The sequence below is a fragment of the Xiphophorus maculatus genome, chromosome 11, assembly GCF_002775205.1.
Source record: "Xiphophorus maculatus strain JP 163 A chromosome 11, X_maculatus-5.0-male, whole genome shotgun sequence".
Lineage (NCBI taxonomy): Eukaryota > Metazoa > Chordata > Actinopteri > Cyprinodontiformes > Poeciliidae > Xiphophorus > Xiphophorus maculatus.
In genome coordinates, this window is record NC_036453.1 from 20012223 (window position 1) to 20035706 (window position 23484).

The window sequence follows — 23484 nt, forward strand, 5'->3', positions numbered from 1 at the left end:
TGTTTCTAACTGCCTGCTTTTATTTTGAAGTTCTTCCCTTGCGTAGCTTGTTTTGGTTCATCCTTTCCTCCTCCACGGCGCCCCCTGGCGGTCACTGCTCTTCTCTGTCAGGTCGTCATAATACGCTGGTATCAGCGGCAGGGCTGTACATTCAGCACAGGTTTTAAACCTCTCCCAGGCTGTAATGTCCTGACAGAGAGCAGAAGGTTTGCTTTGGGATCCGTAGAGGACAGCGGGGAGACCGCGGCGGACAGATCCCTGAAGGGACGGAGATGGGACTCATCTTAGCCGCTGGGTTCGCTCCGTGTCGCCGTGAAGAAAGCTTCATTCGCTTTGGCTTACCTGGAGGCTGCAGCTCGGAACCTTTAAATTGAACTTCAGGTTGGTGCGAAGCTGCTGTCGATTGATTGTCTTTTCTCCGTTGGTCTGCGCGGCGTAGACCTCTTGTTTAGTCTGCATGAGTCGTTTTTTTATTTGCAGTGGAAGATATACGCAGTTTTCATTACATCGGCTTCTGCAGTGCCTCGGAAACATGCTGGGTGACCCAAAAATAACCACATCAAAGTTGGGGAGGGTGCAGGGGGGGGTTGCACGTTGAATCCCTCTGTTGTAACCTGTAAATACACAAATAACAACGTTGCGTTTGTGTGTTTTCATCTCCAGGCTAAAAGTGAGTCGACCTGCTCTCAGTTCTGATCTTTCCAGCTGGACCAGAGGATATGAGAGGCTGCAGGAGGCGCTGATGGAGCTCCAGGAGTTGAGCTGGCTCTGTCTGGTGACTCTCTTCCTTGCCTCCTTGCTCATAGTGCTGGGATGGCTGCTCCAGTACTCGCTGACTGTACTGCGGCTCTGGAAATCCAGGAAGGCAGCCAAGCAAGGTGGCCGAGAGACAGCCTGGCTGCAGCGGCAGCAGCATGTCTTCTCCACTCAGCCCCAACAGACTCAGGCTGGAGGCGTATGGGGCTTTCTGCTGATGAAGCTGCGCTCTGGCAAGGATGGAGCTGCTGCCTCTGAGGCTGGGGTCAAAGGCCTGCTGACCTCTCTGTTCTCCTTCAGGTCCTTCAGGGAGCACTGGCAAAGAACCTGGGTGAAGGCTCTGAACGAGCAAGCGTGCAGGCATGGGGTGAGTTAAGAGCTTAAGCAGGTAAAGGTGTTTCATACACTGATGCACCTGGGATTGGTTGATTAAATAGAGGCGTGAATAGTTAAGCTGGAGTTCATGAGCCCGTGGGAGGGAGGTGTAGGAGGTTTTTTGTTTGAGTGTTTCTAATCGGTGAGAGGATGGATGGTTAGAGGCTTGCGTAACCGCTCTCAATCAATGCACAAAAGAGTAAAGAGGCGAGACTAGTCAGCGTAGCCACAGCAACACCCACACATAGTAAAAATAGTGTGAGATGGATGTGTGCTGCACAGACAGAAAATCACATCTCACCTTTTTTCCAGATGCTTGTGTCAAAACAAGCTGCATACGCGAAAGATTCGTGGTGGTCAGTGTTTCGGGCAGCTGCCAGACTGAAAACTGTTAGAGGCTTATCATGCGTTTCTAAAGGTCCTTTTCCTTAAATAGTTCCTTTGATCTGTGTGAATCAAAAGTCTGGACTTCACAGTCAGGTGTTTCCACTGGGGACTTGCAGGGGCAAAGAAAGGCTCCCCTTTGCCCTCCTGTCACTCGCCCCACTTATGAAAAAAATGCTACAAAGCGAACGTGTGTGGGAGTTTAAAGGGGGTCAGATCAATCCGCCCGGTGAACCTGCAGCCCAAATACTGCGACTTCATCCTCACCGCTGCCAAATATAAGCGTCGGCCCTGGATGAGCAGGTAAACACCGGGCGACCTGTCAATCAGACATGATGAGTTTAGCACTCAAGTCTAATTTAGGCAGAGTTTGCCTTTATCTTTCTTTCTTTTTTTAGTATTAGCACGTTTGTTAATTTTGATGGGATTCCGAAGTACACCTTTCCCTAAAGTATTCGTCCCTGTGAACTTATCCACATTTTGTCACGTTACAACCGCAAACCTCACGTGATAGACCAAAACAAAGTAGCACAAACTGTGAAGTGGAAAGAAAAAAACGTGTGAGATTCAAAATTATTTGCAAATGAAGAATCTAAGAAGTCTGATATGTAGGCTTTTTAGAGCAACTTTTCCTCAAAATTCGGTGGCAAATCTTTTGGCTATTTTTCTACCGGTACAGACACTGAAACATCCAGCTTTTCGTCCTTTCAAAATAGCTGAAGCTTAGTTATAAAATCTGCCCAGCTTACCTGAAGCCGCTGAAGAAAGGTCTCCCCACAGCATGATGCTTCTACCACCATGTTTCACCACGGGGATTGTTTGTTTGGGATTATGCGCTGTTGGTTGTTTACCCACGCATAGCATTTTATTGACTGCTGTGTCTTCTCGCCACTCTTCCACTAATTCCAGATTTTTGATTGCGTGGAATTGTATTTACAGGGATCAGCGCAAAAGAGGCTGAATACAGAGGCACAGGATACTTTTCTGATTTTTATTAGTAACATTTAGGAAAACCATTTACTATTTTAGTTCCACTCGCCAATTGCTTTGTGCCATCACCAAAAAAATTGCAATAAAAAAACAATAGTTTGTGGTGGTAAGGTGACAAAAAGGGGAAACGGTGAAATGGTGTGAACCCTTTTACAGAATAATTTAGCATAATTTGTCTGAGTAAAATGATTTTTCCTAGAAAAAGTCTCATTTTCAGTCCACTGCAGAAAGTGATAGTCGTTCCAGTGCCAGATCAGTTATCTTTCAAGGCCCTAATTAGTTGATCCGTTTTGCCCTTTGAAGCTGTTGGTCACGAGTAACTCAGCCAGCCTCCACTGAACCTTGGCTGCACTTTGGACACTTTAATCACTGTTTTCTCCTTCCAGATGCTAGCTGCACTTTACTGTACATTCATTCATAAGACGGCCATGCAGTCATAAAATAAACCACCACTCGGCCAACATGTGGTCACTGATAGCACAATCGCCTTTTAGCAAGGCAGTTATAGGGATTGCACTCAGATTGAGCTGTTTACATCTTTAACCTTTAGAAATGGTTAAAAAGAGGGAGACATTTTTCTTTTTTTTTGGATTTGGCCGACATGGTGAGGTGGAGAAAAGCTGCCTGGGTTTTGTTTGTCTTTGTGAGAGCCAAAGTGTGCTGAGCTCAGTCATAGCAATAAAATCTCTGCGCAATCTGTCTGTAAATGTGTCTGGGTTGCATGCAAATCAGCGGATTGTTGTCGAACCTTTAAGCGCCACAAATTTCACTTGGACCCTTTCTAGCCGAGATAATCCTTGCATCCAGGTATAAAGGTCAGATGATGTACAGTTAAAACCAGATACATACATTGCAAAGCTATTTTTTCTGACTGTTGGTCAATAAATAAGACTAAACATTTCTAGTTTTAGATCAGTAGGATTACTTAAAAGTATTTCTAGTTCTTTTGCTGGAATTTAGGCCCATTCCTCCTGACAGAATTGTGTAACATCTGTGTAGGCCGTCTTCCTCCCGCACACCTTTTTAGCTGTTCTTGCAGATTTTCTTTGAGACTGAGCTCAAGGCTTTGTGATGACTACTCCAAATCATTGCTCTTAAGCTACTTTGTAACCAATTTAGCATTATAATTAGGTTCAATGTCCATTTGGAAGTCCCATTTTTGGCAATTTTTAACTTCTTGGCTGATGTTTTAACGTCCTGCTTTGGTAGATCCACGTAAAGTTCTTTCCTTTCAATGCTTTCCAATTTGCGAAACGCACCAGTTCTTCACCTGACATGATGCTGCCACCTTATTGCTATTTTTAAGCTTTCAATCATCCTCCTTTTCAGACCACAGGACAAGTATCCAAAAACACTTGTACCCGACTGTCGACTTTTTTGGTTGCTTTTGAAGAGATGACTTCTTTCTTGCTGAGTGACCTTTTAGCCCAGATAATATAGCATCCAGTTCATTGTGGATAATGTCACTCTCACTTCCAGTCAACATTTTTACAAGGTCATTTGCTCTTGCTATGGTGTGTTGATTCATAACAGAGTGTTGAGTTATGTGTTTCTCTTCTTTCCAACATTTGCTTGAACAGATTGAAGTGATTTTAACCTTCAGGGAGTTTGTTATCGTTTTCCATCGAGCTGCAGCAGCCGTCTGACTTCATCTCAGCTGTGATGCTCTCATTTTTGACTTAGTGACCAAAAACCAGACAGGAAAAACCTGCCTTAGGATTTTGTCTGGTTGCAAGAAGCAGCCTTACTGCATTCTTTGCCTCTCTTAAACATCCAGCGTCCGCCTCTTGCCTGACAGGTTCCTGCAGCAGAGGCGAAAACAGACACGAGAGCGGCGATCTGCTCCAGAGTCCCTGAAGAGTCACATTCTGCTCTGAGTCGCGCTTCACCACTCTGTTTCTGCATGAGACAAAACAATTGTCTAAGAAACCTAATCAGATGTGTGAGCAGGGTGTGGTGTAAATAACAAAGCTGAGTGTTTGTCTTACTGAAAATGAAAGTCAGGAAAGTTCAGAGGATAAAATACTGATTAAACAGAGGGCACCTTTTTCAGTTTTTCTTTTAAACGCACAACTCAAAGAGTGTCTCTTGATTACGGAAACAAAATCAGAATCACTTTTTTTTTTCTGTTCTGAAATCACAGACTCTGTTACTCATAGAGCTGGAAAAGTACAATGCATGAACTTCATTTGAAGAACAAAAAAAGAAATATTCATTATGTTAATCACTCTGTATTTGTAGTTTATTAAAATTTAATTTGAGACCAGGCTTTCGATCCAGAGAAGGGGAGAGTGGCTTCCTCGGGTGGAGGAGTTCAAGTACCTCAGGGTCGCGTTCACGAACGTTTTGTGCATGTTTTGTTTGCAACAACTCTTTATGGAGCCTCCACTCATCTCCTGTGCTAGTTTCATTTATGAAAGATCATGTGTGTGTGTGTGTGTGTGTGTGTGTGTGTGTGTGTGCGTGCGTGTGTGCGTGTGTGTGCGTGTGTGTGCGTGCTAGGGGGCGTGCGTGCGCATGTTTAAAACATCGCAGGCAGTTTATGATTTATGAACAATGAGAGGGAACTCAGAAAGGAGGTCGTCTTTGTCAATTTATGTTAAAACCGTTTTGCGAGAAAGGCTATTGTTAGAAAATGGTGAAACCATCACTGACTGCATGTTTATGTACACGTTTTCAATTAATCCTAATCTTTTTCTATTCAGCCATATTGATCCATTAGACTTATGAAGAATGAATGCAAAAATCCACGGCCGGCAGCTACATCATTTTTTGAGCAATAGGGAGCAAAATAGAGTATTATTATTTTTGAATGTTTGTGTAATGACTCTCGGAAATTGCTATACATTTACTTAAGCTTATAATTCTATAATAACATATAGCAACTCATCCCTGCAGTAGATGAGAAGAGGCAGACAATGAATCTGATGGACTAGAAAGAGAGAAAAAACATTATTTATTGTTTTTACCACAAGACAATCATGTCAGAAACTGTTTAATGTGACGAGGCTGACAAAATAACCTGACAGAGCAACACTGATTTCTGACAAAACAAAACAATTTATGACCCATAGATGTCAACAACACAATAGGCTTCAACACGTCGTCTCATCTGGACCTGTTAAAAAGAGGACAAAGACGTTATGATTTACAATATATGAAAATGGAGAATAAAGTATTGCTTTTGACCCAGTGAGACAAATGTCAGAGATATATTTTAATTGCTTTAATTGCTTAAGGTCAAAATGACATATTTTAGTTCTCAGACTGCTCATAAAACACAAGCTGCTGTATTTCCCTGAGTGAGTGTAGCAGCTCGTTGTAGAAAAAGATGGGCCTCCTGATTATTTTTACAGAAATAAAACCTTTTTTTTTTGCAAATAGACTTAATAACTTACTAAAAATAACTTACTAAAAAAAATCAAGCTTGTTTTGGGTTTATTCATTAATATTTTCCTGACATCAACGAGGAATCTTCATTCTGTCTCTGTAATGTTGACTCAGAATTGTTTTCCTCAGGGAAGACCTGACCTTGGCACCCAGAGGCCACAACAATGGGATGAGAGTAATAAAGGCTTCAGAGGGCCTGAGACTCACTTTCAGCAGAGCTTCCTGTGTGTCCTATCAATGCTGCATGGAAGGGTTTCAGACAAGCTTGCCGTTGTTATTCTCTAGTCCTTGGCTTTGGCTCTTTTTGGATGATAGTTTTATCGTAGCATGCGTTGTTGGTTCTTTCAGTCCTTGTGGTCATAAACTCAGGGCTGGATGTTATTTGACCAGGGAGGGAAGTGGTGGTCCCTAGTGTAGAGGAAAACACATTTACGTCACCCTGGCCTGGCAGATGAGCAGATGGTCGAGTGCATAGACTGTGGACAAACGCCCAGTTTGTCCACATTACTTTTCCAAACAGCGTTGTAAAGTGACCACCTGTTAGTGCAGTTGCGTCATACATACTCCTTTGATATTCTTAAAGTAATAAGACAGATTCTAGATTCCTACCAAAGAGAATTGAATCAATTCAATGTGGTCAAAACGTTCTTCATCGAAGTTTCAGTTTCAGGGTGTTCACACTTGTGCAACTGAGTTACAAGAAAGTTTCTATTTGTTTGAGTTTTACTGAGTTAATATCACACTAAATGTGAAAATGCTTTGAAGTTATATATCATGGTCTCATTTTTTGCATCCTACTTGACATTTCAATAGGAGTGGTTATACTTTTGAGAGCCACTGTACAAATCAGCCAGGTATAATTTTACTGAGGTCACATCACTCCTGTCCTCCTGTTGTCCTCCTACACCTTCAAGACATCAGAGTGTCTGGTTTTTGACTCGGTTCTTTATCCATCTGCATGCTGAAGTATTTCCTGTGCAAGCTGTTATATTTATGACTTCGGAGATGTGATTTGACTGGGTTACTTTGCACAGAAGGCTTGACAGACTGGCCACCCTCGATACGCAGAATATAAAGCAGCAGCATCCATGGCTGACACAAGATGCGGAGCAGTCATCACGGGGTGATGGAGAAGCACATAACGGGGTGCATCTGCTTGAAAGGAAGCTCCCCGTTCTCTCACAATCTGCAATTATAAAGAGGCTTGTGATTAGCTTGGTGATGCAGTTAATTTCAATGGCTGCCAGTTGCTGGAAGATTAATGCCCTGTGATTATGCTCAAGCACTGTAGATTCCTTCCTAACGACAGGGGACATTAGGCACTCAGAGCTCATTTAATATGAAAGTGCAGGAAACAACCCGTTTTATCCTTCAGTCACAGCTGTGGGCGAGATTAATCTTCAGCAGCCGGATTTACTTTAATAGCCAACTTTTACTAAAATTGTCAGTTCCCTGAGGTTGATTGACCAAAACTGGTTAGACTACAAAAAGATAATGCATGGTCTTAATTTGACTCGAACCTTTTGCGTGAAACGTCAAAGCACCGTTGTAATCGTGATACCAACATGTGCAGATGCACAGTTTGGATGTAATGTTTACAAGGCTTATGTTACTCAAGTATCATACATTCACATTCTGTAAACCAGTACTGTTTGTACTACGACTTAGTGACTGTATTGATAAACCCTCATTCAGTGCTGATGGACATTGTGATGGTGGAAACAAAAGAGAACAATGATAAAAATGTGGTCAAATAACAGCTGATTGTCATCGCAGTTTTAAAAAATCATAATTGTGTCATTTAATAATAATCATTTTGCATAATTTAATAATAATTTGCCTAATAATTTTGATACTTTTGCCTGCCTTAATATTATGTTTATTCAATTTCTTGTCATTTACAATTCATTACAGTTCAATTTACCAATTGTTACAAGAAGTTGCATTGAAGGGTAATGACTTGATTTGAAGAATTAATTACTCAAAGTATAGGTCATACCACCACGCCGTGGCAGCCACTTGGAGCATTTGACTGAACTGTTTGTAGGTTATAGGACCCCAGGGCAGAGACTGACTGTGGAAAGAGCAGTTCTAGTAATAAATATCTGAAGAACTTACAAGAGGAATCATATAGAACAGGACGTGGATGGGATGGGAAATGACAAAGGAACTAGATAAGCTAGTCAGCTGAGATGGAGCGGCTAATGGCAGAATGAAAGAGAAACTGAGGGACGGAGACTAGTTATAAGAAAAGGAGCTGAAATAAGACTCAAAAAGAGCTACAACCCAAAAGGGAGGAAATCAATGATACTACTAAAAACAAATGCGACAGACTGGCGACCTGTCCAGGTTGACCCTCCCTCCCGCCCGGAACATTAGCTGGAGATACACACTAGCACCTCCCAACCCCACTAGGGACAAGGGTGTTAGAAGATGGATGGATGGATGGATGGATGGATGGATGGATGGATGGATGGATGGATGGATGGATGGATGGATGGATGGATACTACAAACAAAGGAATTTACTGATGGGGAAAAATCAAAATGGCAAAAATAAATAACTGATAGTAGCAAGTCCTCCTCCAACAATAATATACTCAGAAGCAATTAGAAAGGAACACAAAACACAACATCAGCATACCTAACTTGATTGAATCTTCATCAGTACAGACAGAGCATCGGCATTGCATAGCATGAGATTAAATCATGTGATAGTTGGTTCATTGACATTATGGTGTCACAGTAGTTTTGTTTTAGCAGTAGCACAGATGTGTGCTGTATAAACTGTGTCTCCTCTAGGCTGTTGGGGTCAAGCCACATCATATTTTTACATATCCAAATAATCTGTGGCAGACTGTCCTAGCTAAAGATCCTACTAGGTATGTCACAAGATCACATGAAAATTAAAAGCATGCTGGTACATTCATTGTATCTTTGTACAACATAGGAGTGCAAAGTAAATACATATTTGTGCAACGGGAATATTAATTGCCACTGAGTCATCACTTGTCTGTGTAGTCAAGGCTCATTAAAACATGACTGGTCAGTAGATTAAATGAATCCCTGAGTATTTTAGTATCAATCAGTCTAACCTGTGGAGTTTGTATGCTCATGGTTATAATGCACAGAAAGACAGATATGATAACTTCTCACATTTTGTTGCTGTAGATTTAGACAGAGTAACTCTTTGCTCTGTAGTTTTCCTATTATACTTTGGACTATATTAAAAACAAATGGCATCCTGGACCTGTCAATGAACAACAGCTTCAAGAAATTTGATGCATCTAATCTGGAGAACCCAGAACTCAGTACTAAAACTTTTATACAGCCGTCAGAGTGAGGCTTATCAACATTTATATTTGAGGAAGTAAGTGTACAAAAATATCAAACACTCAAAGCCAAAACTCATCAGTCAGACTTAAGTTCAATCATCAGAATGAGACAAGTTTATATATATTTATGCTAGAGGAAGTTGGTGTGCAAAAATATTTCAAACTAAAAGTCTGCTCAGTTATTACATGTACATAGATTAAAGTTGTTCAACTAAAGCTCTTGTTTTCAAGGTGAAAATTTTTTGTTTCAATATGTTGCAGTTTTCATTACAACTACAGTGTATCATGGAAGCCATGTTCCTTAAGTATGTCTTTTTCTTTTAGTGTGTCTTTGTGCAAATGTTCAGATTAGTGGCGTTGTTTTTTATTCGTCACGTGCGGTTATAAACCTTATCAATTTAAACGTGATCAGAATGCCCCAGAAGGAGCACCACATGTGTCTGCACTCCTATGCAAACAGTTTTTACTTGTTATAGTCTTGGCCTCAGATTTGCAAAGTAAACAGAAAGCACACAAGAGGAATCATCCAAAAGGGTCATCAGAAGCCAGAGGGCCGGGGTATTTCTGGCTGACCCACATGCTTTACAGAACCAGCTGGACCCAGAGGGAGTGATGCTGACAAACCTGAAATGACACCATGGATGTCCTTAGGAGGCTGTCTGCACACTTGTCCTTCTCATGGACAAGCAAAAATTCAATTCTGTGATTAAACAGAAACGTTTTGCATAGTACTTCTCACAAAACACGAAAATTGTAAATAAGTATACGTTCTATAATTCATTACACTAAATTAAAAGCTTCGCTTGTTATTACTCCAAAATACAGCTATGTAAAAAATGAAGAGCCCATTGAACTGAACCCCATTGACAATCTCCTGCTTATTTCATCAAATATTGATTTGTGAACTGAGTTAAAACATTAGTGTTGTTGTTTCTAAATTAATATTAACTTTGCACTATTTGAGGTCTGAAAGCACTGCATCTTTTTTCTTATTTTGACCATTTCTCATTTCCTGCAAATAAATGCAAAATTTTTACTTTGAATTTCAGAGACTTGTTGTCAGTAGTTCATAGAAAAAAGGAGCAATGTTCTTTTTACTCAAACATTTACCTCTAAAGAGTAAAATCAGAAAAACTGGTCATTTTAAGTGATCTCTTAATTTTTTCCTGAGCTGTATATGCTAAGTTCCTAAGAAATTACACAAGAATAAGATGCATAAATTATAAATATTTTCAATACATAAATTAATAGAAAATTTCAAGATTCCATTCCTCAGTCTTTCAATGCAAGTGTTTCTGACTTTTATTCAGTTGTTAGAATAAAATTAGAAAATTTGTTTCAAATTCAAAATCACCTTCACAAACAGCGTGATAGAAGATGTGCCAGGGCGGTACAGTCTGCTACGTTGCTGCTACGTTGCTTCTTATCAATAGTTGCACTGTTTTACTACAACATCCTCTGGACTTGTGTAGTCAGAGTTCCCCAGCTAACATTGAGTTCAGTTTTTATCAGGCCTTCTGAAAGTTTATATGTCATCGAACCAGTGGTGCACATAGCACTCTGGCACGTCTATTAATAAACATGACGTGAATGCATAAAATGGACACAAACACAGTGTTATCCACTTCTATTGCTAAGAGTTAGCATTGCAACAATGAGCAAATCCCACTCCAATCACACCTAATGAATATTATTATCATTAGTAATAAGTGAACAACTAAGTTTTTTTGAATATTTTTTAGAGACACTGCTGGAGTTGCATGAATTCAGAATGTTCTCATTGATAATGTTCAAAAATACTTTATTGATTCAAAAGAGAAATGGCATCTGTGTCCAAATCCTAGTTTTTGTTAGAAGTAACATATGACTCCTTCATTTTTGTTTTTCTGAATGAGCCTTGTAAAGGACTGGCAACCTCTCCAGGGTAGACTTCCTGTTGGCCTAATGAGAGCAGATATAAAAAGAAGTGGGTATGTAGACAGTAGACAGATACACTGATGGGTTAATGAAGCTGGAAGAGTAAAACGTTCAGCCCAGATAATTAGCAGACAATGAGATGAGCTCAGATAGAACACACAGAGAATACAATTCTGGTGACCCAACGTTCCCTCAGGCTGTATTGTAATGTGATCCATGTTGGCAGCGTGGCTGTAGTGTTTCCTGAAGACATTTACGAGAATAGAAACTTGTCCCTGCTTTTTATCAATTGGTTACTGTGTCTGAGGCTCCAAAGAACCACAAATCTGTGCTGGAAACGCTGATTCTGATTTGTGTTGTATTTCTGCTGTGTTTGTTTTTCTGATGATTTAGTGGCTCAGGCTCTGTGAAGCTTCCCAGACTTCCTCACTCTCGCCTTTTTGTCTTTCCCTGCATCTTTGCCGACGATTCACCTATCAATCTCTTTTGTTCCGATCATATTTTTACGGTTCACCAATCTCTTATTTAACAGCAGCCACATAAACCTAACAATCTGTAGTTCATCACATATTTTCTGCAATTTTGGATGTACAAAATGACTGGACATCTGTGCAGGTTTTCTAGCCAGCCAACTGAAGTAAACACAGCCAGTTGTACAGACCAGTCATGTGACTGCAGTGCTAGTCTACTTGAACCTATGTAAGCATGCAGTGTCGCATTTGGCCTCCTGCCTGTCCGCCCGCAACACTGACACACACAGACACACACACACATCGTAAACTTCATTATATCCCCCTCAGCTCTTCTGCCCCGCCTCTACTGTTGTGTTTGACATAGATTGGACTCGGACCCAGCGGAACATATGCTCTGACAATAGGAGATTTGTTTTACCACATTTGCATCATCTGTGCCAGTTAAAACCGTCCAATCGAACCAACGTTTTGGTTCATATGCACAGAACCGGACCACTGGTGTTTCCATGATTTCCTTGGACTTCTTCTCAGTAATGAGACACCAGTTTGTGTTGTACGGGTTATCCTCCCAGCCAGACTCTCAGGCAGGAAATGTAGTCAGTGCTTAGTTTGCATGACTAAGCACTGACTGATGCCGTTTTTATAATGGACGTTGCTGGAACAACTGACTCGTAGGATTGGCTGAGCAGCTCCAATCAGTAGACGTTTATTAGGGGTCTGTATAGATTTCTATCAATTTCTGCTTACTACCAGAAAAATATGTTTTAGTCATAGTTTTTATTTTTGCAAGTATGCATAGATCCAGATTACCATTAGTCCACTTATCCAGAAAGCTACCTTTGCTTTTATTCAGTTAAGTGCAGGCATTCAAATGCAGAACACAGGTTTCTCCAATATCTTAAAAATTATTATCTTAGTAGCAGTTTGGAAAGGCACACTTTTGAGAACATTTAACTTTGGAAAGCACTAAAAATGACTTTCTCTCTCTCTTAGATCAGGAAGAAGCATTGATTGCACGGTTTCTACTTTAGACACCACAACTGGAATCAAATATGCTTTAAATTTAAATGTCTGACCTGATAAACAAGAAATATGAGAATTGTATTTTACTGTTAGTGAAAGGCAAAATACAGCAGAATCTTTCCTGCCACACGCCATGTGCGTGTCCTATTTTGCCTATTGTATACTTATTACAATTTTCTCCTTCTCTTCCTCCACCAGAGTTCCCTCCAGATAACTTTTGACAGCAGTCTCCAGTTAACCGCTGGCTCTGCAATAGATAGCGTGACCTGCACTGACCAGTCAGCGAACAAAATGGTAAGAAATACATTTAGTCTTAATACTGCCCTCTTCTTTTCCATATTAGTAACAAAAACTGAAATGTATTTTATTTACATTTTATTTGATTGGCCAACAAAAAGTAGTGGGTACACCTTTACCACATAAAATCTCAGTTAAACACACTAAAGTTTAACTGGGTAATTCATCATACATCCAGATAATAAAGACTAACTCATGTCTTAAACGCTTTACAGAACAAATATGTCTCCAAATGACTTTTTTTTTATCACCTCAGTTCTTGTGTGAATACGTTTGACAGTGATAAATCTGCGAGTAATCTGTGTGATAACGAGTGATACTTGCTCCAGGCAGAGTTTCTCTTTCTGACAGTGAAACCTGTCTTATCTCCTCTGTCCCGTCATGTCGGACGCCACGTTTTGCAGAGGCAAACCCAAGATAGGTTTCTGTGACACGTCTTGTCCTGTCTTCCTTCTGTAGGTGTTACACTGTAAATGCTGGGTAGACACGCTGACGTTTCCTGTGACTGTGACCCAGCAGTCACCCGCTGCTGTTTCCATGGATACGTATCAGATCACTACTGCACCTATGATGGCTAAGGTATGAAAGCACAAGGCCAGAGCTGTTTTTCTTTCTTTTAAAAAAAAAAAAAAAGGCAGAAAATTATTAAAGTGTTTTAGTCAAAATTGCTACTACAGACACATGGGTTGTATTACAGATGGAGTCCACTGACTATTATTGTTATTATTCTTGCTTTTATCTTGCTTTTTGTCCCTCCATCGGATGGGTTACCTGACTGTCCGTCTCCGACAGGTGGACGTGTCCCTGGAGGAAGTGGAGGACGAGGGCTTGCTGATATCTTGGACTTTTTCCAAGCAGCCATCATTTTCTCTCACCGTGTCCCCGTGTAAACTGCAGAGACAGGTCAGAACATTCAATAACCGACACCATGCTCTTCTGATATAGCTGTGAAGGTCTTATTTCTATCACAGCTCTGTCTCTTCCAACCAAGAGCGTCCACTCATTCAAATTTTAAAAATCAAGCGTACACCATGCAAATGTTTTGCTTGTTTTTTCTGCTCCCAGATTCTTTTAATAAATCTGAAGCAACCTCTTAGGAATTTGCATGTGAGTCACATTTTAGCCCGTTTAACTCATCGTGAGTCACGGAGGAAATGCCACTCTTAATGCTGCAGCATGAGCATGCATGCCCCCGTTCATTTGTGGCAACCAAATATTTATCGTCAGTAATTAATTTCACAAATGACGACGGTCGGAATTAGAAAACAGGGATGTAGGACAAACCGTGAATGGAGAAGAATTTAGAATATGATTTGAAATAATAGGAAATGAACATTAAAGCAGGGATTTTAACTGGTTCTGTTTAACTCCATGATGCTCAGCATCATTAGAGGAGGACTGGATGTTGCTGTTTCTACTTTCTCAGGGCTCGGAGGCTGCAGCAGACCTGGACATGATCAAAGGAATGGTTGAAGACACGCTGTTCAGCGCCCACCCGGCCATGGTCCTCAACCTCAAGGCCTCCATGTTTTCTAGTGTGGTGAGAAAAGCACTCTGCTTGTGACTCAGAGGACAAATTAATTATCATCTATTCTTTGGCGTGAATGAATGCCAGGGGCTGAATTCTGCTGGTAGGTTATGGGTTTAAGTGGATTAAAACTCCGTTCTGCACTTTTATCCCTGCACACTCTCAGTCCCCAATGGACCATCTCTCAGTGGGAGACAGCGCCACATCCCATGGGTTCTTAGTGAGGCGGCTCCTTCTCCAGCAGCTCAGGGTGACCTTAAGTAAAGGTTAGATATTCTCTCCCTGCATCAAATTGTTTCCGCTTAGCTTTTTAAAAAAAATTTTTTATTCTGCTGAGAGTCGAGATCTCATTTCGTCGCTGTGTTGTCTGACCACACAGGCCTGTGGTCCAGATCAGGGGAGCTGTGCTGCGTCCTGAGTCTGGACCAGCCGTCGGCAGAGAGGAGGACCTGCTTCCTGTCTGTGCCGAGAAACCCCGACACTGCCCTGGAGTGGAGCGAAAAAATGACTCTGTAAGCTTCCACATGTTCTTCATGGTTCTGCAAGATAAACTTTTTTATTTTATGTAAAACATAAGTAAAGGTTTATCAGCATAAGAGTCACAATCTAACAGCAAATTATTGTGTAAATCAGTGTAAAATACTCTCACAAAGTAAAGTATTTGACAGTGTTTTACATTTTGACTCTTCCACATATGTTCTCCTTCGGGTTCTGAGAAGTTCTTTTTTTTGTGCGTTTAAGGGAGCTTGGCCCGGAAACCAAAGAGCTCAGGTTCAGGCTTTTGGAGCGGAGCGGCACAAGAGAGCGTAAGGAAAAGCTCAATAGCAGTTTGTTGCTGGCAGCAGTCCACGAACCTGATCAGCAACATCGTTTAGACTGTTCAAGCAAAATCATCCGTGTCTGAAACTGCACAGCTGGCAGACTCGCTGCAATAGATTATTTCTAGGAAATGCTCACTATTTAGTACCTCGGAAAAGTATTTGTACCTCATGAACTTTTTCAGCGTTGTTAAAATTAAAAATGCCAGTGTATTTTACTGGGAAATATTTGATAGACCAACACAATGTAGCACGACATAAATTGTTTTAACTGTTTTTACAAGTTAAAATTGGAAAGGGCAGACTTGCTTTTGTATTCAACCTCCTTTACTCTGCTACTCCAGAATAAAATGTTGTGCTTTGGTAAGTTAATTTTTAAATGCAGCTCTGTTGTGTGTAATTTAAATCCAGCTGTTCTGTGAAGGCCTCAGAGGTTTCTTAGAGAAAATTCATGAAGAAACAGCACAATAAAAACCAAGAAACACTGCAGACATGTTAGAACTCTGTTCAGTTTCAAAATGTAACTTTTTTCCAATATGCAGAACACTTTTGTGTGTGATGAGGAAACTATCACTACCCATTTCCCTGAATACATTATCCACATTCTGAAACACGGTGGTGGAAGTGTCATCCTGTGGGAAGCGTTTCACTAGCAGGAACATGAAAATGGATGTTTCGGGAAGCTCTCCATCTAATCTGAATGTGCATGAGTTGTTTCATAAAGAAGAATGGGAAAAAATCTTAGCGTGCAAGATGATAAAAATGTGCAGCTTCAATTTAAAACAGAAAAAAATAAATAAAACACTTCCACTTTACAACCATGTGACATTTGTGTTGGTTTATTACAGAAAGTTCTAACAAATTGCTCTGGGATTTGAGGGTATAGAGAGATAAAACTTTGAAAAGTCTCTCAACTACAGTAAAGGATCACATTCTGTATGTGTGGTAAAAATTAAAAAAGTGTGTTGGAGGTATTTGTAGTGACATTTCTTAATGCTCAACCCTGACAGAATTTCTTCCTGGTCACGCCGCCATCGCCATGAACCTTCAGTCTAAAACCCCGACTGGGCAACATGTTGTGTGTCTCAGCGCTGGCCCTGGCTCAGCACCAGATGCTACCATCAGCACCGAGGTGAGAACAAGATACCTTTACAATTTTTTAAAAAACTTTTATAAAGTTACTTTCATCCATTAGAAGCTTTTTTTTTTAAATCTGTCACAAATTCAACTTAAACATTTTCCCATTAATGGAGTGTTTGAATTTTTTAAGTTACCATGTTCTTCTGATCTTTACGGTTTTATTTTTTCTGTTGAATGTTACATCTTTACCTATTGCTTGTATTTTTCTAGCTGCTGTATGTAGAAACCGTAGACCCTCGCAGTTCCCAGAACGCTTTCCCTATTCGCTCCTCGTTGACCCCTACGAAGAAGGTCGACGTGGATCGAACAATCACGCCAGATGGCACCATCGTCACTACCGTCACCACCGTGCAATCGCGAATGAAGCTTGATCGCAGTCCAGGTTTGTCTGTAGAGCCGAGAATTTTATGGCGCCTAGCTGCCGTAGATTAGTAACTGTACAGTCACTTTGCCTTTCAGGTGATTCCCCGCTGCGTTCACCATCCAAAGTCGAGGTGAGCGAAAAGAAAGCAGCCGTGTTGGTGGACGAAAGAGGCAGCAGCAGCACCAGCCCCAACCCGAGCAGTGAGTCCCACACTGAAAACCAGACATTGTTTTGCAAAACAGATGCAAAGTAGGATAAGCTGCAAGCAGGGATGTAACACGAGTAAAGAAGAATGCACTTCTTTTACACTTTATTCACTCTGTCTGTCTGGACGCTTCTCTTCAAAAACCTCACGTAGCTGTTTTGTAGCACTCGCATCCCAAATGTCATGCTTAGACACAAACGTTGTTTCCGGTTTAATAGTGTAGCGCTGACATAGATGTGTGTGTTTGTGTTGCTCAGAGAGCAGTCGCCTGTCTAATGGCCTGGATCCTGTTGCAGAGACGGCCATTCGGCAGCTGACAGAGTCTGCATCCAAATCAGCCCGGAAGACGCCAACAAAGAGGAGCACACTGATCATCTCCGGCGTGTCAAAGGTCAGAGAGCGGACACAGTGTCCTAAGGAATCCAACTAAACATCAGAATCATTTTTTTCTGTCTCTTAGTAAAGTGAAAATATTGATATTTCAAACTTTGGACCTATTATTAAGAAAATATGACATTGAGCCTGACAATGTGTGCGATCTATATTTAGTCTTCAATTACATCCCCTCCACTGTACCAGAAAATAATAGAATGGAAATCTTCTGACCTCATTTTTGCATGGACATCAGTAGAAAGTGTCAAGTGTGTTTAAATGAAAGATTCCATATATTGTTAGAATGTAGACACAGATTTCTGATTTTATATATAGAAATATATACAGAAAAAGTGCAAAAATATTGATACACGTTGAACTTGTTCCTGTTTTTCTGTAGAATCACAGTCTGGTCTGTTCTACATTACTTGCTTCATACAAAGGGTCTGGACTCTTATAAATTGAGAAATGATTGCTTCCTGGAGACTTTGTGGACTGTGTCGAAGTTTTAAATTCTACCCAGTCGCTAACGTTTGGCTGTCTCGTTTGTAATGCGCCAGTTTGACTCTATGAAGCTTCCTGGAAATTGCCTACGCTGTACAGAACCGTCTTCCACTGCGAAGAAACAAATACTGAGCCCGACGAGGCGGCTGTTACTGTTGATTTAATATTTGGAAGTGTGGCCAACAGACTGAACCACATTGTTTACTTCCTCCGCTACCGTTGCTAAAGCTACAGGCAAACTACAATTCTAAAACAGAGTAGAAAATCGACGTCATCGTTCACAACTTCTCTGTCTGTTCACTGACTGACCCAGTTAAAATCCAACGTGAGAAATTGAGCTCAATGGGAGAAATCACACGCAGAGTACCGAAGGGAAATGAGAATCAAACGGAACTTCGTAGGAAAGCAATGGCCCCCAGGATGGTACAATTAGTTTAATTAATCATAATTATATTCACCTCTTCTGAAGAGTAGCATCCCCACAATATGATCACTTGGGTGTACCGGGGCCCAAAATTTTACATTTTTTGAGAGGATGACTAGTTATTGATTCTTCCACCTGTTGTGTGATCCTCTGCAGCTCCTCCAAAGTGACCATAGGCTTCGACCTTGGTGTTCAGCTCTGTCTTGATAGGCTTTCAAATACATTTGGAATCGCTGTAATAGAAAAACCAACAGCTCTGTTCAGTGTCACCAACCTCTCTCTCTGATAATCACTCATGAAAGTCTCCATATTTCGATCAGGTTCCTCTCACCGAGGACAACTGTGCACTATCAACCGGCTACGCGGCCGCTATGGATGCGGCCATGCACGGCAACCACTTCAGGTCGGGGCATCACCAGGACCCTGATGAAACCACTCCCTCTGACGTGTCGGAGCGCCCCTCTGTGGATGACGTGGAGTCTGATACCGGGTCCGCTGGCGCCTTGGAGACACGCAGCTTGAAGGACCATAAAGGTAACGTCAGAGGAAGGGGTATTAAAATGTTTGTTTTGCAATATGAGAGCTTACCTGTTCTTATTTGCTTTAAAATATGATTTATATTATAGATAAAAAAATTTTTAAATGATTTTTTACTATTTTGTTTACAATGCAAGTACATATTGTATTCTTACATAACTCTAAAATTGGGAAGTAACTAGTTACATTTACTCATTTACAGTTTATTGAGTAACTTTCTTGAAAAAAATGCACTTTTAGGAGATTTTTTGGAGTAATTTTATTACAAATTATCGCTACTCTGCTTGAGTAAAATTTCTGGATTCTCTACCTGCTGTGAGTAACTTCACTGAATGAAAAACAAACATGTTTTAAACAAAAATTCACCTGAGTTTTTGTTAAAGTTTCATTAGTTTTATATTGAAAGAAACTGATTTGGAAAACCATATATTTTGCCTAATTTTTTCATTTTTTGTTATTTGTATGAATTGTCATTTTGGTCCTTAAAATACCAACATTTCCACGTAACTTTACATTTTGGTTCATCTGATAATGTTATTTTTAAATATTAAATGATAATTGATAATTTGATCAATTACTCAGTACTTGAGTAGATGTTTTACCAAATACTTTATTACTCTTAAGTAATTTCTTGGATGGCTACTTTTTACTTTTAATAGAGTAAAAATATGTCAAAGTAGTTTTACTCTTGCGTGAGTGTAATTTTTGGTACCTCTACATAACGCTGACTTCATTTAACCAATCATAGTTTACAGAAGTCTGGTTGAGCAAATACTGCCCTCTAGAGGCTGTAGTGCAACATGTGCAGAATCCAGATTAAATTGCCTGTTCAGCAAGCATAATTAGTGCTAATAAATTAAATCAACGAAGGGTTTATGTCAGGAATCAGCTGGTTATTATGTAGCTCTGTGGGTGAGTGATGTGTTTTCCTCCGCTTTCTGCAGTGGGCTTCCTCCAGAGCGGCTCCAAGCTGCTGTTCCGCAGAAGACACAGAGAAAAGGAGCCCTGTCTCAGCCAGTCCCACGAGGACATCTCCAACATGGGCAATAACTTTGCAGCCCCGGCCACGGGCCCCACTCGCAAAAAGTCTGGCAGCTTCTCCCGGCGCATCATCAAGCGCTTCTCCTTCCGCTCGTCCGGCAAATCGAAAGGCAAGGCTGCTGCTACCAACGGAGGAGCGAGCTCTGTGGATAATTGATTATAATCATGAAAGGGAATATCAAAGGCTCTGTGATCAGCCCTTAACAAGCTGACAATCCCAGTGGGTTACAACCTGCACTTCCTGAAGGAAGGATGTTTCTGGAAGGAAAACTCTCTGAAATGATTCTTGTACTCCTTCAGTACAAAAAAAAAAAAAAAAAATCATGAGATTAATCTAAAATGGGTTGGTGAACTCGGTTTTCTTTGACGAGAGGTCTGCTGCTCAGTGAAAACAATCGCTGTAGGGGATTTTTTTCTTATCCCTATTTAAACACAAACGACTCTGTTTGATTAAGACGGGTGATGGAAATACTCTAAAACTATATAATTATGTAAACTCGCCAGTGTGACGTTGCTGGATGCACTTTGGACTGAGGTTCTCTGCTTTTTTTTTTAATGGCACATGTCAAATTTTGAAAGTTGTAAAAATATAATTTATTATTATGCGTGTCTCTTAAATGCTATTTATTTTCTTCTGCCAAAACCAAGTCATTCTAGTTGCATTACTCTGTAAATTAATAACAGGTGTGCTTTCTATGCAAATTTCTTTTTAAATTCATTTAGGTAACATAAATGCACAGCACAGTTCAGCTGAGATAGATTTCTGGTATATCTGCTTAAAAAAAAAATCTTGTTTCATGTTTTATCTTATACCCTAAATCAAAAAAGATATAGCATTTATAATAATTTTGTTTTTATGTAGTTGTTTTCTGTGGGATATCATATGTTAGGTTTGTCTTTGAAGGTTCAGACAGACTTTTTATGCTGGGCAATAATTTTATTCATTCTGAATTTAGTTTTAAATGGTCAGGCACTCAAAGGGATTTCATTGCTGTAAATACTTTCATTGTTGTGCAACAACACTACTTGCTCTGTGTTAAATAGCTCTACGTACAATAATTCTCTACAGAAAATCCACACTATTTTATTATCACATTGTGGCCAGTCAGAAGTTTTGATTTTCTTATTGGCATTAAATATCATTATGATTTTTTAGGGTGGGATAATAATCATAATTAAAGCAATTTTACTGAATGAAATTGTTTAAAAACTTTGGATTTGATGCTGTAATCCACAGAATATCAAGTGTATATATATATACACTATCTATATATATATATATATATATATATATACCTCCAGTCTTCAATAGCTCTCTATTGAGTTAGTTGAATTCTTTCTGCAGACTTGCCTCTTAAACATGGCGGTCCATTAATGTTGGGACTCCATCAGAACTTACTTCCTCTATTCCACAACCAACTTCTGCATCTAAACCATCTACCAGCTGATTTCAGGTACAAGCACCACTAGCCGCTAAACAAACAGTTTTGTCTTTAATCATGAAACTTTTATCAAGCATGTGATTAGCTTGTTCATATAGACAGAAGCTAATTTCAGTGGCGTTTGAAGCTGCCCACTTTCAGCAGATGCTTCTTTTTTTCTGATTCATGTTCTTGTAAATAATTACATTACTGTTGCCTGTTTATGAAAAACCTGCACCGGATTGTGCTTGAACAATGTAAACTTTTATAATTTTTTTTATTTGAGGTAATATTTTAGGCTGGATTGCTCAGTCTAGGGTACAGTTTGGAGTTCCAACAAGACAATAGTCCCAAACACTCATTAAAACTAGTTGGTAGTGGAAATTCCCAACTTTAAGCGCATAGAAAATTATTTAGCTTGATTAAAAGCCAAGAATGTGACAAGAAACCAACCAATTTTTGTAAAGCGTGGTCACAAACTCAGCCAGAATTACACCAGAAGCTTTTTAGTAACTAAAAAATTGGATGGTGTCATTTAATCAAATATCAGTGAAGGTGTATGATATACGAGACTGAATATCTAATGTCGTCCCTGTGTGGATTAGACAAAATCCTGCACAAATTCAAGGTTGTTTTAAAATATTATTGAATCTGATTGTTACATCAGTCCACCCAGACAAAAAGCAAAAATCAAAATCACTGTTAAAAAGATTCAGATAATTTTTATTAATGATGAGTATTTGCAAAACTGTCAAAAGCGTTTGGAAAGCGTTCAAGGTGGCTTAGCTCAGGCAAAGTGAACATGGAATGTGATTTTGTGTGGAAGCAGAGGGACTGCACTCAGGGCTGGAAATTCAATTATTAGTAACTGTACATTAGGAGGAAAACTGCTGCACCACACTGTACAGGATTTCAGCTGTTTTTCAGAAAACCTTTGAAGTGACTGCAATAATTTTGCGACATCAGAAAAAAACAAATTAAATAATTAAATATCCAGATATTTTTTTTCCTCACCCACCAGAAGCAATGTTAAAGGATCCCAAAGCTGGAGCCACTGCTGTCTGAGAAACATGCTGTAAAAAATAAGTATGATTAAATTAAAATGTGTAACAACGTAAGAAAAGCCACTTCATTCTCTCAAGGTAACTCTGCAAGACTAAATAAAAATGTGACGTTTATGTAAATCAGTGGCTTTAAATTTTAGGATACATATGAACTCTATCGTACTTTAAAAATCTAATTTATTGCAAATAAATTATTTTTCAAACATCAAGTTGTTTTTGCATTTTGTTCCAGAAGTTTGTTTGGGGTTTTTTTTTCTATGAAAGAATTTGTATTTTATTTTATCTTTAACAGTAAATGCTGTTTATTGGGACATACTGTATAGTGCTTTGTAAAGGTATTAATAACCCTAGAATTTTTTACATTTTCTCAATTTACTGCAGCAGTTTTGCAAAACTGGATTTCCAGTTCTATTTTAAGTCAATTAGAAACACATTTAAATCTGCTTTTCTTTTCTTTACTATTATTACTATTTGTCTTTTTTATGCATTACTGACTGTTGTGAAGCACTTTCTGATTTTGTGTCTTGAGAGATGATATATAAATAAGGTTTCACTTACTTAGAAACCTAAGTGCATTTCTAGGATTTAACATGATTTTATATGTGCATAATCGTGAAACTTAGAGAAAATTAAATGTAGATTTGCAACTTTTTAGCTACAAAATTATGTGAACGATTGCCAGCATTTGTATTCAGCCCCCATTACTCTTATAAACCTAAATAAAAGTCCAAAATACCTTAAATGTAATAAGAGCCAATAATGTAACTTTCTGACCTTTATGAAGGAAAACTAACACAGCACATCACCCTGAACACAACGCTCTAAGAGCAAAACATGGTGGTGGCAGCATCATACATTGGACTTGCTTTTCGTTAACCTGGTTATGGAAGTGGGTCAGAGTTGATGGGAAAAATTATAGAGTTTAAAACAAGCAGAACTAGAAGAGCAAATTTGATCTAAGCTGGAAACAAATGTAAGACAACGACCCTAAACGCACAACCAGAGCTAAGAAACAGAAGTTTCTGTATCTATGTCTTCATAGAAGGGAACCTCCAGCCGCATCTGCCACACAAGCTCCATCAGGTGTCTGACATAGTCTGGAATGACAGGACAATAGAAGCATTATG

At 39.7% G+C, this 23484-nt stretch overlaps 2 protein-coding genes and 1 long non-coding RNA gene across 4 annotated transcripts in view; 1 reads left to right on the forward strand and 2 right to left on the reverse strand.

The window, feature by feature from the left end:
• On the forward strand, positions 1-22270 carry c2cd2l (C2CD2 like). 2 transcript variants are annotated; one of them, XM_023342107.1, is made up of 15 exons: positions 1-381; positions 664-1123; positions 12841-12936; positions 13399-13518; positions 13732-13842; positions 14366-14479; positions 14634-14733; positions 14847-14979; positions 15209-15273; positions 16296-16417; positions 16636-16807; positions 16885-16989; positions 17291-17385; positions 18615-18828; positions 19776-22270. In XM_023342107.1, the coding sequence occupies exons 2-15, from the start codon at positions 743-745 to the stop codon at positions 20027-20029; spliced, it is 2082 nt and encodes a 693-aa protein (XP_023197875.1). In that variant the 5' UTR covers positions 1-381; positions 664-742; the 3' UTR covers positions 20030-22270. The 2 variants fall into 2 exon arrangements, with proteins under 2 accessions (XP_023197875.1, XP_023197874.1); XM_023342106.1 differs by having other exon boundaries at positions 3-381; positions 17252-17385.
• Positions 5444-7075, reverse strand: LOC111610036. The gene is made up of 2 exons (XR_002753465.1): positions 6103-7075; positions 5444-5623 (listed from the first exon to the last, which is right to left on the reverse strand). It is a non-coding gene; the product is annotated as an uncharacterized LOC111610036 (long non-coding RNA).
• The window catches only part of LOC102217096, an 8651-nt gene continuing 5330 nt past the window's right edge, over positions 20164-23484 (reverse strand). Inside the window, exon 8 of the mRNA XM_014470188.2 lies at positions 20164-23454. Within this exon, the coding sequence (XP_014325674.2) occupies positions 23363-23454 (92 nt within the window). The 3' untranslated portion in view covers positions 20164-23362. The remainder of the gene's footprint in view (positions 23455-23484) is intronic.